Genomic DNA, 17878 nt, shown 5'->3' with positions numbered 1-17878 from the left:
AAAGATGATAACATTTAGTAACTCCGTATCAAAACTCCAGCTGTGAAATTTTTGTCTTAACGAATGATAAATCTAAAAAAAAGTCGGAAATGTTACAGTGTTTGTAAACTATCGAGCACATTTTCCTTTTTAATTATTAATGTTAAAATCACTGTACTTTTAGTAAAATGACCTAAAAGTTCTGGTAGCCAAAGGGTTTAATGAAAATATTCTTAAGTTTTTTTCTAAGAATGTGATGCTTTGATTTTTTGCGGCTGATAAAAACTACCATCGAAATTTGAACTTGGAACATATTATATGTGGACACATTTAATTTTTAACTTACAAACTCTACCTGTCAGTTAGGTAACATCAACAGGGTTATTTTTCTGAAGAATTTTAACCAAACTTTGAATACGTTGCTGCCTCCTGACTAACGGTAAAAATATGAACAATGGAAGCTAATCCGTTACTTCTGCAATGAAGCGAATTCCCGCTATCTGAGTGAACCTTTTTCCGTTGCCTGGATCAAGCAGTTTTTTGACCATTTGACAGAAGAGCCTTAAAATTCAATACTATGAGCTCCATCTGGAAATAAGAATTAAAAGCAATCAAGTTTTGTTGCGAATGGCTGCGAATCTCGGGTGTAGTTTTTGGTATACGCACCAAAAGTTTGAAGTATAAAATGGTGGTTCGATTTTTATTTTATTGGTACCAATGCTAAATATTAATATTTTGATCTATGCTTTTGATTTCTGGTGCATAGAAAAGATGTTGTAGTGACTTGTATAAATTTTCGAAGCTCATCCTGTATCTTGACGTGATTGTCATTTAATAATTTCTAACGGCCAGGGGAAATATAATAAAAAAATGAAGGACGCAAAAAAACCAGAAGAAGTAAAAAAGGTTGAACCGACTCCCAGTGATGATTTGGTATGTCTTATATTGAAATAAACTATAAATAATATACGTTGTTTCGTTAACCTAATAGTCGTTTTGTCTTTTGTTTTTAAGTCGGAGGAGGACAAAAAGCTACAAGAAGAGCTTACCATGTTGGTTGAGAAGTTAACGGTAAGATATCATTCGTTTAGTTTGTGAGTAATATGTATAAAGGTGTTCAATTTATGCAACCTCATTCTTTCACCTGCAGGGCCCAGATGAATCTCTATACAAACCTTCGCTTCAAATGCTGAGTAGTTTGATCAGGACTTCCACCACATCCATGACTTCAGTTCCGAAGCCCTTGAAGTTTTTAAGAGAGCATTATCCCGCCATCAAGGAGGCGTATGAGAAAATTAACGACACAGATACCAAGAAGTTCTGCGCTGATGTTGTGTCAGTACTGGCGATGGGAGTTAGTGGAACTCCCGAAGCAGCTGCCAAAAGGGAATGCCTGAAGTATTGCCTATTAGGTAATTTTTAAAAATAAGTTGAATTGTTGTACTCAATTAAAACCTTAGACCTTCATTTTTATTTTGTTAATAGATTCTCTTATTCCGCTTTTCAATTATTAGCCCAGATGTGATAAGGCAATAAGTATATTTGACATTATACGTTTGAGTATGCATAAATTTTGCACGCATTCAAAATGTGTCAACTAAAAGAAATCCAGTGGTTTTTTTTTACACATAAAAATTTGATTTTGTTTCGACATTTAACCATACAAAAAAAATTGTAACTGCTAATGGAAAACATTGGATGATTAGAACACTCCTGAGAAGCGATGAAAGTCATTGTATAACATTGAGAAAATACATATAAATGTATTTTTGAAGCATAGATATATAATTTTGAGTTGAGTTGGAATATTTTTATGTATTTTTTTTCAAGAGAAATATTTATGTTTTTATTATTTATACAAATATTTAAATTTCATACTATTTCTGTAAGCCTTAGTGGCTCATTATTAGAAATAGGTATCAAATTGTGGTAGAGTGGATTCGAACCGAGAAACTCTGACTTAAGAGTCCGCGACACTAACCACGGGACCACAACCCGGCACATTGCAGGCACGATGAACGACGTGGGTGACTGGGGCCACGAGTACGTGCGGCAGCTGGAGGGCGAGGTGGCCGAGGAGTGGGCCGTGGCGGAGGGGGACACCAAGGAGCGTCTGCTGCCGCTCGTGGAGGACGTCATCCGCTTCGACATGCGCCACTCGGCCGAGATCCAGGCCTGCGACCTGCTCATGGAGATCGACCGCCTGGACCTACTCACGCAGCACATGGAGCAGACCAACTACCCCCGGGTCTGCCTCTACCTTGTCGGGTGAGATGCGTTCCAACACAAAAGCTCCATTTCTACTCCCGCATACTCCCAAAACTGACTTGCAGTAGGCCTGTGTTGTTCTTGAAATAAACTTCATTTTTAATATTATTTTAAAATGTGTTCAAAGCTTTGTACACAAATATTGGGTGTTTATCAACATTTTTAATGATATCTTAACAGAGATATTAAGATATCATTAAAAATGTTGAACAGAGGATTTATTGAAATGGGAATATGAAATTTTGGAAATATACACTGGCTGGTTTGAGTGATCACTTTATGCATAGTAACATTCACCATTCTACCCATGATTGAACAACCATATTACTTAAATTACAGTGCTGACATCTATCTGTTGAAATTTCAAATATAAATAATTAGAGCTTGAACTTCTGATTCTGCTAGGATCAGGAAAGATGATTTAATGAGGACCTTAATTTGAATTAGGATATTTTCTGCATTTCCTTTTATTATGGAGAGACCAGAAAACTCATTTAGAGAGGCCGCACTGGTGATGGATATCAACAGGCCTTACATTTAACCTAAAAAGTGTTAGGGATATCACTTAAATATCTCTATAGCGCCTCTAGGTTACAACATAACTCTTATAATTTTAAAGTTTTTTTTACTATAAGTAGATGATTGTGCAGTTTGTAATGCTTAGCGCAATGTTGGTGTGACTTCAGGTGTGCTAGTTATGTTGAGGAGCCTGAAGCGACCTGCATACTGCAAGGAGTCTTGAAGCACTATCTGAGATTCAAAGAATACGCTCGCGCTATGATCATCGCTCTCCAACTGAACGATAGAGCCAAGTGTGAAGAAATCTTTAAGGAATGCCAAGATCCGTAAGTTTGTCAATTTTTTTTTACTTTTATAACTATTGATAAAAGGAAATGTTTTATTAAAAAAAAAACAATTATGTAACAGGTAATGGAAATAGAATATGATAAAAGTAGAAAGCACAGGACGGGAGGAGATGGGAGACTTTAAGGGAGATCCATGTCCAATAATGGATAAGTATGGACTAAGAAGAAAGCAATTATTATCTTGACTGTAAAATTTTAGGATGTCTTTGCATGGCCAAACTCATTATGACTATATATTTATAGATTTGGGGTTTAATTTGTAGAACTCCATTTAAATTTATATATTAAATGTTAATTAACAATTGTTTGAAAATACCGTAACCAGGCGAAACGATTGTCACAAAATTTATTTATTATGTGTTTTTCAACAATAAAATACAACTCAGTAGACTCAAAAAAATCAGTGTTTAATTTTAACGTTTAATATATTCATATGACTAGTGTAATTGTATCTGTGATCCTGGCAAATCACTAATGGTCGATCGCCATCTGCGTACAGATTATCTATAGTTTTGCATTGAAAGTGGATGCGTCAGTTAGATAAGCGCTGTTTAATACTAAACAGTATCTTCCTTTTGAGACCTACTACTTCTTTCCATCTGTTCACCCGTCCTTATTGCCAGTCAAATGTCACCAATATTACAAATTACACAGAGAAAGCGGCCAGTTATACAATCACCCATTAGGTCAACATATTGTCATGTATGTAGTACTAATGGTGTTGTGAGCGGAGTGCCATCCATTGTTTTCCTTGCCTCATGAATTGTCCATGTAATTATAGACACTATCGCTACTCACCTGGACTAGACCTAAATCTTGCCTGTATTTATAATATTGTTTATTTTTTATTGAACAGGTTGATTCGGAAACAACTCTGTTACATGTTAGGAAGACAACAGATTGCCCTGGACGTGGAAGATGAAGACTTGAGAGCTATTATGACTAATGCACATGTCAACGAACATTTTCTCAGTCTGGCGAGAGAGGTAAGAATCTTACCACATTGCGAGAAACGCTTAAAAGTGTCTTTTACATATTGTTGGTTCTTTACCATTAGAATGCTCTTTGCATTCTATTTCCTTACTCTTGGTAGCGCAAAAGATGCCAAAAAACTGTACAGATCGGAATTTAGCTTGCGGTTACTTGTGATTAGTATATGACCGTAATTAGTATACTAATTAGGGTTGGGGTTGATGAAGAAACTACCCGAAAAAAATGTGTTTATATAGACTAGTTTTCATATTTGGTATTTGGGGGTATTCAATCTCCAATATGTGGAATAGCTCAAAAATATCTATGGAGTGGTACCAACATACCTGTAAACTTGATCCGGTTTTACACACAAGCACTGACTATTTAATTCCACAAAAGCATGTCATTAACATCTACATTATGCTTTCAACTTTAAATATAACTTTTAACACACTATCTACGCGAAGGGTAATTTTACCGTTTCACTCGACTGGTAGTGTTCGGCGGGAAGGGTAATTTAACCTTTTTACTCAACTCATCGTAAATTGCGTGCAAGTTATTTTTACGCATGACTTTTGCGGCATCTTTTCATCTCATATCGATGTATACAGTATGGTTAAATGTCATCACTTCTTTTCAGAGATGTTTATCTCTATTATGAGCGCGAATCCGCCCGCAGATAGTGTGTTAAAATGTCTTATAAATATTCAGACTTTTGTATTCTGCTCTCATGATATATATCTATATGACAATCTCTCTGAGGTTAAACCCAGTACTCGAGCTTGAACATTTTGACATATTCTATATATTGTTAACATAATTTTTACTTAGTTTTGGATGATTTTAAGAAATGAATGTGTTTCCAGCTGGATATAATGGAGCCAAAGACACCGGAAGAAGTTTACAAATCATGGTTGGAGAGTGCGGGTTCCGCCCTGCGACCGTCCCTCCTGTCCGATCACCCAGTGGACTCGGCCAGACAGAACTTGTCCGCCACCTTTGTGAACGCATTTGTCAATGCGGGATTCAGTAAGGACAAACTCGTCACCACGGAAGACGGTAACAAGTGGATGTACAAAAACAAAGACCATGGTTAGTTATGACTCAACGTAGAATATTATTTATTGATTCGTCATTAACTTTGTGAAATGACATGTTTATTATTTAAAGAAAAAAGTAATTAAATATTTGTAAAATACCACTTATTGAGTTGTTTTTCATTACACTACTACTTTAAAAAACTACGATTGTTTTCATCGACACGTGAATAGTAAAACTAATGAGCAATATAAAAATAACTCAATTATCTGTTTCCTTTTACAAAAAGTCTCGTTCCTCAACCCCCCCTCCTTCTATTTATTACCCTACCAACCTATTTATACCTGAATATTTTTTTGCTCGTTAGTTTTACTATTCACCTGTCAATGAAAACAACTGTAGTTTTCGAAACTAGTCATTTGTAATGAAATTAGACTCAATAAGTGGTATTATTTAAAAAAAAAATTAACGTAGAATACATCTTACATTCAATAGAATGCATCTTATTCAATATTACCCTGGACTTTTACCTAAAGCGGAAGGCTGTTAACCTCATGTGTTAACATTGCGTTTATATGATACAGTGCCCTATGCACCATTGGGGTGCGGATAGGGGTTTAAAAAAGAAGACACATCTTACATTTAATGCTAGCAGTAGAACCCTTCCCGACCAGAAACACGTACGCTTATATGATATACATATATACCATTCGAGAGATAAACCGAGTAATGTTAACCTTGTGTAGGAATGCTGTCGGCTGCGGCGTCCCTGGGCATGGTTCATTTGTGGGACGTTGACGGCGGACTGACTCCCATCGACAAATACCTGTACACGGCGGACGAACACATCAAGTCGGGCGCGCTGCTGGCGCTGGGCATCGTGAACTGCGGCGTGCGCAACGAGTGCGACCCCGCACTGGCGCTGCTCTCCGACTACGTGCTGCACTCCAGCCCCACCCTGAGGATCGGGAGTGTTCTGGGTATTTTATTTCTTTCTTTATTTTAAATTTTACATTTCTTTCTTTTGCATTATACAACATATTATAATTACAAGTACAATTTTTTTTACATAATATAGTACAAAAGAAGATCCCACAAAGGCATGGCCTGTGTGTGGGTATACATTTTATTTTAGGTTTTAATAAAGGGGCACTGGCAAGAATACAATAGATCAGAAATAAAATCAGATTAAAAGAGCTAATATAAACTACAAATATTTGATTTTAACTTTTTGCACTCGAATAGCGACAATATGTCGACATGATAAATTCCCCGGTAAATTGGTTGGCGACTATATGTCGCCACCATGTACTGTTTTGTTGTTTATATAATAAAAGACCGGGATACGTACTAACGGAGGTACAATTCTGTCCCCCCAGTTGCTCAATGTCTTTGCTAGCATTTGGGTGTGTTATTGTTGTAAAAAAGTTAAAAATGTAAGTTGTAAAAAGTCTCGAATGCTAAGGGTTAACAGAAGACAAAAAAATTATATGTATTATTTACCAAAATGTGTATCAAAGCAGTGGGAATCAGATTACCACCTCCGACAAATTATATAAAGAAATCCAGGTGGCTACTAAATGAGTGCCTCCGTAGTGTCATGGTCAGCACGCTCGGCTACCGTACTGGAGGTCCTGGGTGCGATTCTCAGGGGAGTCAAATGAATATAAGTGATTTTTTCACTCTAATATTAATTCAATATTACCTTGGACTGGTACCTGAATCAGAGGGCTGATCACCTTTCCTTCATGTGTCAACGATCAAGATAATACTCCGTTTATATGATGCAGTGCCCTATGCACCATCAGATGCGGATGAGGGTTTGAAGAAGAAGAAGAGTACATAATGTTATGTTTTGTGTATAATATATGATGATGATGACAACGTAAAAATACAATTCAATATGAGCCTTATAAAAAAATCCTTCTCTATATATAAAAACCAATCTCTTATTTTATATCTGTTTTATATAAAAACCAATACGATAAAAATATTGTTAAAAGAAATATCCTTGTTTTATTAAATATTATAAAACAGTAGATACTCAAAAACCAAGTAGGTAATGTATTAATGCGGTGGTCTGTGCACAATTACGGGTCAAAAATGGGGTATGGAGTTTTGTCTTATTTGTTATGTATTTCTATTCTCACGGAATCATTATTCTTCCTGTCAAGGTCTGGGTTTGGCATATGCCGGCACCAAGAGAGATGATGTGATCGCTCTTCTGCTGCCCGTGTTGAGCGACCCCAAAAGCACTGCGGAGATTGTGGCTCTGGCGGCCATCTCCTGCGGACTTATCGCCGTAGGCTCCTCGGACGCAGAGGTAACACCATCTTTTCTCTACACACAATAGATTATTATCTTATTTGCAATATTATTAATATATAAAGCATTTACTTTGTCATGTTATTCCTTAACATCTCAAGAAGAATATGGAAATTTGGGCATTTACGGGGCTTACGACCATCATAGGCTGGTTTAAGTGATCATTTTTCACACGTGTAACATACGCCAATTCAATTTGGTAAATGTTACACAAGTATTTGGATACACTAAAAATTTTGTTCATTTACTTTGTGGTTTTACGTTATTTTTACTTTTATATTTTTTTACAAAATTTTTAGTAATATTAGTAATATTATAACCACTCACCAAGATTTTAAGTCAACCGTTTTTGAGACGTATCCATCTCTTCTTCAGGACAATCACTACAATAGCATGCAAACAATACTACCCGTCACCACCATAGCACTATTCACACATTAACAACTATACAAAATGTTTATCACGTGCAATTTTGCTCGACCCGAGGACCAACATGCACTAGGGGTTGCAGAATGAACATGCAATAAGATTCGAGGTCTGACATGCTAGGACTATTATCGACTAGGTTATTAATGTCCAATCGTAACATGTCTACAACTGGATCGCTGATTGCATGAATGCAATGTGATCAGCCCTGAGCTCCAGATTCCAGGCTATAGATGTGGAATATATTTGATGGAATACAGATGACGTGACTGGAGCAGCTCAGGAAGTAGGACATTACCGCTAAATGGGAAATAAAATGGAGGAGGATTAGTAGATAGCAAAAAGGGAATAGCAGTAATGGCAAGGGGTCTCGGAGATGTTGCTATACTCTTACTTGTTATTGTAAGTTATACACTGCTTATTCGTACCAATCCCTTACCTTATAAAAATCCTTATTTCCCATTATGAAACTTTCAGTCTCCATAGCAGCGGCACATATGATTCAAAGAATCCCTTTCTATGTAGAGTATGTAACATCCGATATTCCTAATAATTATACCCATGATCCATTAACAAATTATGTTACATTACATTACTCCGAAACCTTTTTTATTCCTAATTATGGATTATTACGGTTCCTACCGCAAAGTTAGTGACATTTCAAATAATGATAATTTTGACTACAGGTCACATCAGCTATTCTCCAAAGACTGATCGACAATGGAGGAAAAGACTTGCAATCGTCAACCTACTCCAGATTCCTACCGCTTGGATTGGGTCTGTGCTATTTAGGTGAGTCAGCAAGTCATTTTTACGCGTCAATATAACTGATAATAATAATAACTTGGATAATTTGTATAGTGCCATTTTCGTAAAATACTACCTCAAGGGCGCTTATGAAAACTTGTGTAATAATAATAACAGGATGATGATTTTTATTTAAAAAAAGAGAAATATTTGTGTTTTTATTATTTTCAAAAAAACATAAATTTCATACTATTTCTGTGAGCCTAAGCCGCTCATTATTAGAAATATTGTGGATGAGTATCATCGTTGAGCAACAAACTAGAGAAAAATATCGAAATCTTCTAGTACACAACCATGATACACGATTTACACAAAACGAAGGTCTGATAGTCCCAAGAATCAACAATAAATATGGAAGTCGAACACTGCAATATATCGTTCCGAACATTTTTAATTTGTTGCCGACGGATGTTAGAGGTCAAAATAAACGATGGAACAAAGGCAAAATAAAGGAATGGGTAAATGATCAAGAGTTAATTTTATGAACATTGTAAAAAAGATTATATTGTTAATTTTTCTCCTTTTTTGTGTGTATATATTAGGTTAAAATGATTAAAAAACAATAAAAAAATTTATGCAAAAAGAACTCCACCGACAAGACACACAAGGTGGCTTGGTGGGTCTCTGCAAAATAACTTTTTATTTTTATTTTTAATATATGTTAAAAATTGTGATTTATAAAAATAAATAATAAATAAATAAAAAAAATAAAAAAAAAAAAAAAAAAAAAAAATAGGTATCGAATTGTGGTAGAGAGGGTTCGAACCAAGAAACTCTGACTCAAGAATCCGCGACACTAACCACGGGACCACAACCCGACACAATGATTATAATGATACACAAAAAATAAATATAATAAAGCGTCGTCAATCGGTCTTGGGACGTCGAGTGGGCTGAGTTTAGAGTGGGAAGAGATGAGCCGACAAATTGTATGATGAAGAAGAATACTAGTGCATACATAGGTATGCAATTAATAGATGATTAAATAAGTTTATTTTCAGGTCGCAAGGAAGCTATTGAAGCTACGAGTGCTGCTCTGGAGGTCCTGAGCGACCCACTCAAGTCCCTCTCTCTCACAGTGCTGTCCATGTGTGCGTACGCCGGCACGGGAGACGTTCTGGTCATACAGCAGATGCTACACATTTGCTCCGAGCATTACGACACAGAAGTGAGTCTCTCATTGCAACTGATCATTGAGTGCCTTTTCCTACCTATTATTCCTCGTTTCTTTTCCCACATATGTATCAGTAATGTCCTCTACTTATGTAGTCCATAAAATATTATTTTTTAGGGACTGACAAAAAACATGCATGCAAAATGCATAAAATAATGGAAGTATATTATCTTATATAGTGAAACCATAATTTAAAACACCAATACATATATCAAAATTTTAAAACAGTGTAAAATTGGGAATGTGACTTGAAAGTTGTGAAAATATATGTTAATTTATACGAAAGTGATACAAGGATAAAATATTTTGGTTTGAAAATTGGGAAAATTTAAATCAAGATTTAACTATTCCACTACTGAAACTCTAACCAGCAATCTTATAGATATATTGAATATTAAAATCAAACACAAATTTTTTGATTACTAAATTGTATTTTATTGTTAAAAAACACGTAAAAATAAATTTTGTCAAAAAAATTGTGACAATTAATTGTTCCGCCTTGTTATGGAATTTTCAAACGAATGTTTGACATTCGTTTGAAAATGGCATAACAAGCGAAACAATTGTCTCAAAAATCAATTTTTATGTATTTTTTAATAATGAAACACAATTTAGTGGACTCAAATAATCAGTGTTTGATTTTAACATTCAACATATGAATTTAAATGGAGTTCTTCAAATTAAACGCCAAATCTATAAATATCTTAAAGATTTTTACGGATTGGAAGAAACTACGTGTGTTGTAAATGGTGTGTTTCAGAATGAGCAGTCATCAACAGAGGACACGGCATTCAGTAAGAAGTCGGACAAGAAGGATAAGGACAAGGACAAGGAGGCCCCGGAGCGTGGGGCTAGCACCAGTTCCAGCGGAGAGTCCTCGTCATCATCATCCTCTTCTTCCAGTTCCGAGAAACCATCCAAAAGTAAGTTGATTTCATTTCTATACCTCTAATTCACTCCTGAACTAATACCGCCATCAATGTAATACCGTGTGTGAAAATAATCTCCCTCTTCTCCATCAACTCCCTGTGTTGAGCATATGAAATCCACAAATTGGCTCTTTCGGCTGCCAGCTGGTATGTATTTTCCCTTGTTAGACCCACACCCCATGTTTGGATGAATTGTCGATGTCGGATGTCCTAAGCGGCAGCAAGCGGATGCCTAGAAAAAAGCCAAAATTGATGACTCTTGACAGGCATATGAAAAACATTTACCCAACCAACTGGATCAAACAATTCAAACAGTGTTGCTACTACAGTGGAACCTCCTCAAACCAGCATAATTCGTTCCAGAATCTTACTTTGACTAAGTCCCGGATCACAACTTAATGTCATGAAAAAGGGGCTTGCCATTTCTTTGTAACTCATGCAAAATATTGCTCGTTAAGGGAGCAACTTTTTCACCAATTTTTTTGCTCGTTATGCGAAGTACTCGTTGTAAGAGGTTCTGCTGTATTGACGAAATAAATTTCTCATTGGTTGTTTGTGTATTACAGGCAAGAGCAAAGGCAAAGAGTGGCGCGAGGGTAAGGACTTGAGTTCCATGCAAGCCGTGGCCGCTCTGGGAGTGGCTGTCATAGCGCTCGGAGAGGAGACAGGCGCCGAGATGTCCACCAGGATATTCGGACAGCTGGTAAGCTAAAGGGGAAAATATTTTGTATAACATCTGAAGTTTTCCATGAAAATATTATTTAACCTCTAAGGTAGTATGGCCGTACCCGTACGGCGGTAAATGTCATTGCAAATCGAAGTATGGCCGTACCGGTACGGTTATGGTCATACAGGCTTTATTCATAAGTAAACGTCAGAAATGGATTAACCAACGGCATCTAGCGGCTTTCCCCCATTATATTTTAAAAACTAAACGAAATTAGCGGTATTATCGACTTTAAAAAAGCGATTTCAAAATATGTGTGACGTCACAATCATCTTTCGTGGTTTTCGAAACCAGTTTGAACACGTGCGCGCATGTCATCGCGTATACGTATATTTCTCCCGCGAAAATTGCATTTTTATATAGTTTTTCTTTTTTAAATTGTTTGGTGATTACTTTTTGAAAGTTTTTGAACACGGTTTTATTTTTTTTTAAAAGTATTTTGTTTGGTGTTTTTGTGTTTTATTGACAATATTTTTATTCTTTGCATACCTTTATTTACGTACTATTTGATAGCGAAAGCCCGTTCGTAACTTTGTGTTGTGGAATTTTTGTGTTGTAATTTTTCTTTTATAAATTATCTGTCCCTCAATTTACGATCATGTCGCATAGTTTTATTGAAAAGGACATCTTCGATGCTTTAGTTGAAAGTGAAGATGAAGAGTTATACGAAAATATCGACGATTTACCTATTGAGTCTGATAGCTCTTCTGAAGAATCTTCATCGTCAGAGGTAGAAGATGACCCAGAGCTGTCTACATCTAAACGTAGAAGACAAGAAGCGCGTAAATGGTTTGATAGTGATTTTGTCCCCACGTTATATAATTTCGACTGTAGCCAATCTGGTATGTAGACAATTGGTATACCAGTCCCGCTTTGTTTTATTTTCTGTTAGAAAATAAAACGAATGCCTGCGGAACGGCAAAAACAAACAGGAAAAATATGCCGAAGATCAGTACAAATAAAATGAAAAAAGGAGAAGTCACTTTTTATCACTCTGATGGACTGATGGCTCTAAAATGGAAAGACAAAAGAAAGATAGTGATGCTTACAAGCAAGAAAAGATACAAAATTCATGTGTGAAGTGTGCAACGTCACTTTGTGTATACATCCATGTTTCAAAGCCTACCACACTAAAAAACATTATTAGTCATGTTTTGTGTTTCATCTATGTATTTATATGTATTTTTAATTATTTTGTAAGTGTAAGTTTTCAATTACTTTTAGTGGAGTGAAGATTATTACTGATTAGACTAGTGTACGAATATTTTGACACCGCAACCAATAGTTGACGACACCTGAAATAAACATACGATTTTTCAATAAAAACTTTGAAAAATGGTAAGTTTTAATTTTTTTTTCTTTGAAAAATGGAAAGTTTTATTTTTGATTATTGTGTTGAAGTCGTTAAACATAATACTTTTTATTTTAAATTTTTATAAAATAACTCACTCCGTATGGTATTTACATCATACCAAAACTCACTACCTTAGAGGTTAAGTGATGAATTTTTTTTTTAATCATTGCAAAATTCAAATTGACGTTTGAATTTTTAGTGTATTTTTGCTAAACAAGGGCAATCAAATTTAACAACAACTTCTTTAGAAGAAGACATTACTTATTTCGGTTTTTGGATTTAATCATTTAAAGCCAATCAGTGAACAAATTTAGTTGTGTATATCATGTGTATACTGGCAAAAAAATTAACTCGAAAATATGCAATTTTGACTTAATGATGCGAATTATAGTGTTCAACATTCTATAAACTGGAAAAATACACTAAGTAGGTTGAAATGTCATATACATATTGTATGTGGTTTTAAAAGTAGATTCAAGTTTAAGTTTAATAGCAGGTATTTTATTCAGGCCAAAAGTTTTAAATAACAGGGAATATTCAAACAGGGATTTTAGAGTTGACGTTTTTTGCCAGTATACCCACGATATATTTGATATAAAATTTTTAACTGAAAAATATAAATTGAGAAGAAGTAATGAATACCATCCCAATCAGGTAACCAAAAAAGTAACAGTTAACAATTAGGCCATTAGTCACATCTCCAATTTTTACTATCATGACTATCAATCCCATCCATCTATGATTTAAATATCACCTTAGTAATTAGCCTTATTAAATCCAAAAGCTAAAATGAATGTTTGTCAAAATAACTTCGTGGCCAATCCATTCCTCTCTTCTTTATTCAATGATGATCTTTACAATGTCACCAAACCATATCAAGTTGCCTATCATTTTCTTCTCCTATTCTGAATGATCTTCAATATGTTTTCCATTGCTCACTTTCTCCTAAGCTTATCTCATCCACACCACATCTTAAATGCTTCTAAACATTCCCTATATACTTTATTATGTATGTTTTAAATTTTTAGGGTCGATATGGAGAACCGGCCATCAGAAGGGCTGTACCACTCGCCATCGCCCTCTGTTCCATTTCCAACCCTCAACTACCAGTTATAGATGTCCTAAATAAATATTCCCACGATGCCGATATTGATGTTGCATACAATGCCATATTTGCCATGGGTCTGGTGGGAGCGGGTTCTAATAATGCAAGGTTTGTACCTCAATTTTTATGTCTACAATATTAAAAACGATATTTAAGGATTTATCTGTCAAAATAATATATATTGTTGTTTTGTACTCTCGTTTATGCATTTTTTACATGAAGACAATGATTAAAACATTTTCCTTCCACTGAGACAATGAAATGTCCTTGAGACTATTTTTAAAATAGTTTATAGGGATGCTTCTTAGGCTTTAGAGCTAATAGCTTTCCCCACCACTAAGCCGTTACACTAAGTGTTTTATAAGCCTATTCTAAACACCTGTTCCTGGCCAGTTAAGAAAGTTTATTGCAGTAACCATGTGTCTCTATCATCTGCATTGAGCTGTAGTAGATACCTACCAGAGTTCTGTGGGGGATCAATCGTACAGATTTAATTTTTTTAAGTGAATTGCTCAGTATTGCCACCTAAGTGAAGCATAAAAAAGAAGAGCAGTCATCTATTTCGAGAATGCAAAAATATCATACATTTTAACAATCTTGATTTGACTTCACTTTTTCATTGAAATAACACAATTTTTAATAAAATTTTTTACTTAGTAAATACCGCTATTTCTTAAAATCTACTGTGACAGGTGTTTCGATGCATTGGCATCATTTTCAAAAACGGCGGTTGAAAATGATGCGGAATGCATCGAAACACGTGTCACAGTAGATTTTAAGAAATAGTGGTATTTACTAAGTAAAATTTTCAATTAAAAAGGGATAGGTTTTACCACAAAGTGACTGCTGAATCAATTAAAGAAATAACACAAGTCTAATGTGATGTATTGTTCAGGTTGGCCACGATGCTCCGTTCGCTGGCCTTGTTCCACGCCAAGTCGCCGGTGCACCTATTCATGGTGCGCCTGGCGCAGGGGCTGTGCCACCTCGGGAAGGGCACCCTGTCTCTGTGCCCGCTGCACGGGGACCGCCAGGTGCTGAGCCCCACGGCGCTCGCCGGCCTCCTCGTCACGCTCACCGCCTTCCTCGACTGCAAGAACAGTGAGAAACCAGCTTATTTACTTGAATAATTTATTTTCCTAACCATTTCCACATTCTCACAATACAATTACAATCATTGATCCAAAGTATATGATTTTATTCCAGACCATGCGTGTAATTATTTTGAGTAGATTTAAAAGAAAATGGTCTTTGCTTAATTGAAGCTTATGATGTTTTTTTTCCGGGAATGTGCAAATATCATGAGCCCTCTGACCTCTACTGCTGGATATAGGCCTCTTCCCCTTCTTTCCGTTTCCTCCGGTTGGTTGCTGCTTGCAGACAGTTTTTACCCCCCACAGCGACTATGTTAGATTGGGCGGCTACAAACAGCGTCTGTTTCCTATGTTAAGGGCGGCTGAAACCCAAAACTCACCAACCCATCTGGCAAGCGTGGTTTTCAAATGCCAAACTCCTTCCAAATCAAATCAAATAAAAGTGCAAATATGTATGGTTTTATTAAGTTGATTGAAGCAAGTGATGTCAGGTTTTTTACATTTTTTATTGTCTGTTTGCAGTTATCTTAGGAAAGTCGCACTATTTGCTGTACACATTGGCCGCCGCCATGCATCCCCGCTGGCTCGTTACTCTCGATGAAAACTTGGAGGCACTGAACGTCACTGTCAGAGTAGGACAGGTAACACCCTCCATCCTTTTCTCTTCAATATTGTACTAGGTGCCCTGATACTAGGAACTTCGCAGGGAATAAGTGATTTAAAAAATATATATTAAATTCACTTATTTTAAATGTTTTTTAAATTCCATTACCTTATGAGATTTTACTGTATTGCGGATCGACTCAATTTGACGATTCATTTGGGTCTTTATTGTATGATTATCAACTCCCTCGTCTATGGCAAGGGATAACTTTTTAATGCTGTAGTAAGCTCGGAGATGAGAGTCTTGTAATAAACTTCAAGTACAATCCTTCTTTCGCAGGCCGTGGATGTCATCGGAAAGGCTGGTACCCCCAAAACTATAGCCGGTTCTCACACTCATTCCACACCCGTACTTTTGTCTGTCGGAGAGAGAGCGGAACTCGCTACAGACGAATACATCCCGCTGTCCCCTGTCATGGAGGGCTTCGTAATACTTAAGAAAAATGAAGATCACATCGTAACGACTGCGTAGAATTAACTTTTATCCAATATTTTCATAATTTACTAAAGCTGTTAAGTTCCCTCGAGCATTTTGTACGCATTCATTATCAACATCAAATGAATAAAAAATGTAATTTGAAATAAATATCACTTATAATAAATTGATGTTTTTGCATCTCATATTAAAAATTTATACAATTGTTTCTTTATTTTATTTCTTTTTCCTGAAAAAGAAAGCAAAAAAAAATACATTTCATTATTTGATTCGGTAGTCACATTGTGGTAATATCTATCCATTTTTAATTTAAGTTTTACTTGGTAAATACCACTATTTCTTCAAATCTATTGTGACACCGAATGCATTGAAACCGTGTCACAATAGAATTTAAGAAACAGTGGTATTTACCAAGTAAAACTTAAATTGAATTAAAAAATATATTTTAATGCCAAATATATATTTTGGTTATTGGTGCTAAAAATACAAAAGGCATTAACGATAACAAAGTTAGATGAAGTACCAGGCAAACATGCATGTACCATGTTTTTTTTGTACAAATACTATTTACAGTAAGAAAAGAGGTTATGTGTACTGTAAAAAGCTATCATTTCTATAGGAAACACAGATAATCACACATAATGGGTGAAAATGATTGCAAAAAGCCTTAGCTGTGGTCAAAATTAAGTCCTACAAGCATGTTAGCCTGGAAATTATTTATTTTAAAATTTAATGTTAACTTGGTAAATATCACTAATTATTACAATACAAATATGCACCATGACATGCATTTTGATGCACACAACATAACTATTACCTAACACCCACACCATATCCGAAACTAAACTAAGCCTTCATTTGGGAATTATTTGTTAACCTAAAGCAATTTTCTCAATTTTTATTGATTTTGCAGCACCCGATAACGAAAAGAACAAAAAAACCTATATAAAATTTAATCTGACATGAACAAGTGGGGTACATGCAGTGGCGTGCCTAGGGTTTACCAGTAAGGCAAACTCACTATTTTTCACATTCGTGAATACATGATGTACCTATAATTTCTTCGCCTCATATCATTCCCAGTATATAGTAAGCACCCAGAAAGTATTATAAATATAAACAATGTATTGTAATCATTGTAAAAATATGCATACATGTAACTTTTGTAAGGTATAGCCATCGCCTTTAAACAAAGAAAATGTTCACTATAATAAAATATCTTCCTCAGATATCAACCATTATCAATAAGTACCATCACCATATAATGGCATGCGTAGTGTTTAATAAACATATAAGCGCACGATAATTTAAAAACAGTCACACATTAATTATGTATTTTTAATCATTTGGTCTAGATTTAGTCATTTTTATTTGGAGTTTTCGGGCTTTTGGGCTTCTAGGGAAGTACCGCCACTGGGTACATGTCATACTGTACATTATAAAAAATACATGTTCTTGCACACATATAAAATAGCTAACTTGCTCCTAAATGAGTTGATTTTAAAATTAAAGGCAATAACTCGACACTGGCTACAATACTCTAGAAGAGTAAAAAGCCATAAAAAGTAAAAGATAAAATAAAAGACTTTTTTTTTATTTCTTTGTCAAATGTGCTAATTTCATGTAAAATTAGCTTACTCTCTAGGTGAAAATTGAGCTTATGATACATGATACATGTTTTTTTGTATCTTCAAATCACTACCAAATAAAATTTG

General features: G+C 35.4%; 1 protein-coding gene across 1 annotated transcript; it reads left to right on the top strand.

Annotated features, from left to right (window-relative positions):
* Nucleotides 1-760: 760 nt before the first annotated feature.
* Nucleotides 761-16361, top strand: Rpn1 (regulatory particle non-ATPase 1). Its single transcript, XM_088273148.1, has 17 exons — nt 761-912; nt 994-1050; nt 1130-1391; nt 1989-2247; nt 2934-3092; nt 3970-4099; nt 4952-5177; nt 5870-6103; nt 7298-7446; nt 8561-8666; nt 9683-9849; nt 10616-10778; nt 11351-11487; nt 13894-14078; nt 14866-15071; nt 15587-15705; nt 16008-16361. The coding sequence occupies exons 1-17, from the start codon at nt 850-852 to the stop codon at nt 16197-16199; spliced, it is 2814 nt and encodes a 937-aa protein (XP_088129274.1). The 5' UTR covers nt 761-849; the 3' UTR covers nt 16200-16361.
* The last annotated feature ends 1517 nt before the right edge of the window (nt 16362-17878 follow it).

Source organism: Brachycentrus maculatus, unplaced genomic scaffold (genome assembly GCF_059751285.1).
Source record: "Brachycentrus maculatus isolate JH-2025_06_01 unplaced genomic scaffold, ASM5975128v1 h1tg000032l, whole genome shotgun sequence".
Lineage (NCBI taxonomy): Eukaryota > Metazoa > Arthropoda > Insecta > Trichoptera > Brachycentridae > Brachycentrus > Brachycentrus maculatus.
This window is presented reverse-complemented; position numbering and strand designations above follow the sequence as displayed.

Coding starts and splice junctions, on each gene's coding strand:
- Rpn1 (XM_088273148.1), top strand. CDS start 850: ATGAAGGACGCAAAAAAACCAGAAGAAGTAAAAAAGGTTGAACCGACT. Junction 6,104..7,297: donor GAGGATCGGGAGTGTTCTGG/GTATTTTATTTC, acceptor CTTCCTGTCAAG/GTCTGGGTTTGGCATATGCC. Junction 9,850..10,615: donor CCGAGCATTACGACACAGAA/GTGAGTCTCTCA, acceptor GGTGTGTTTCAG/AATGAGCAGTCATCAACAGA.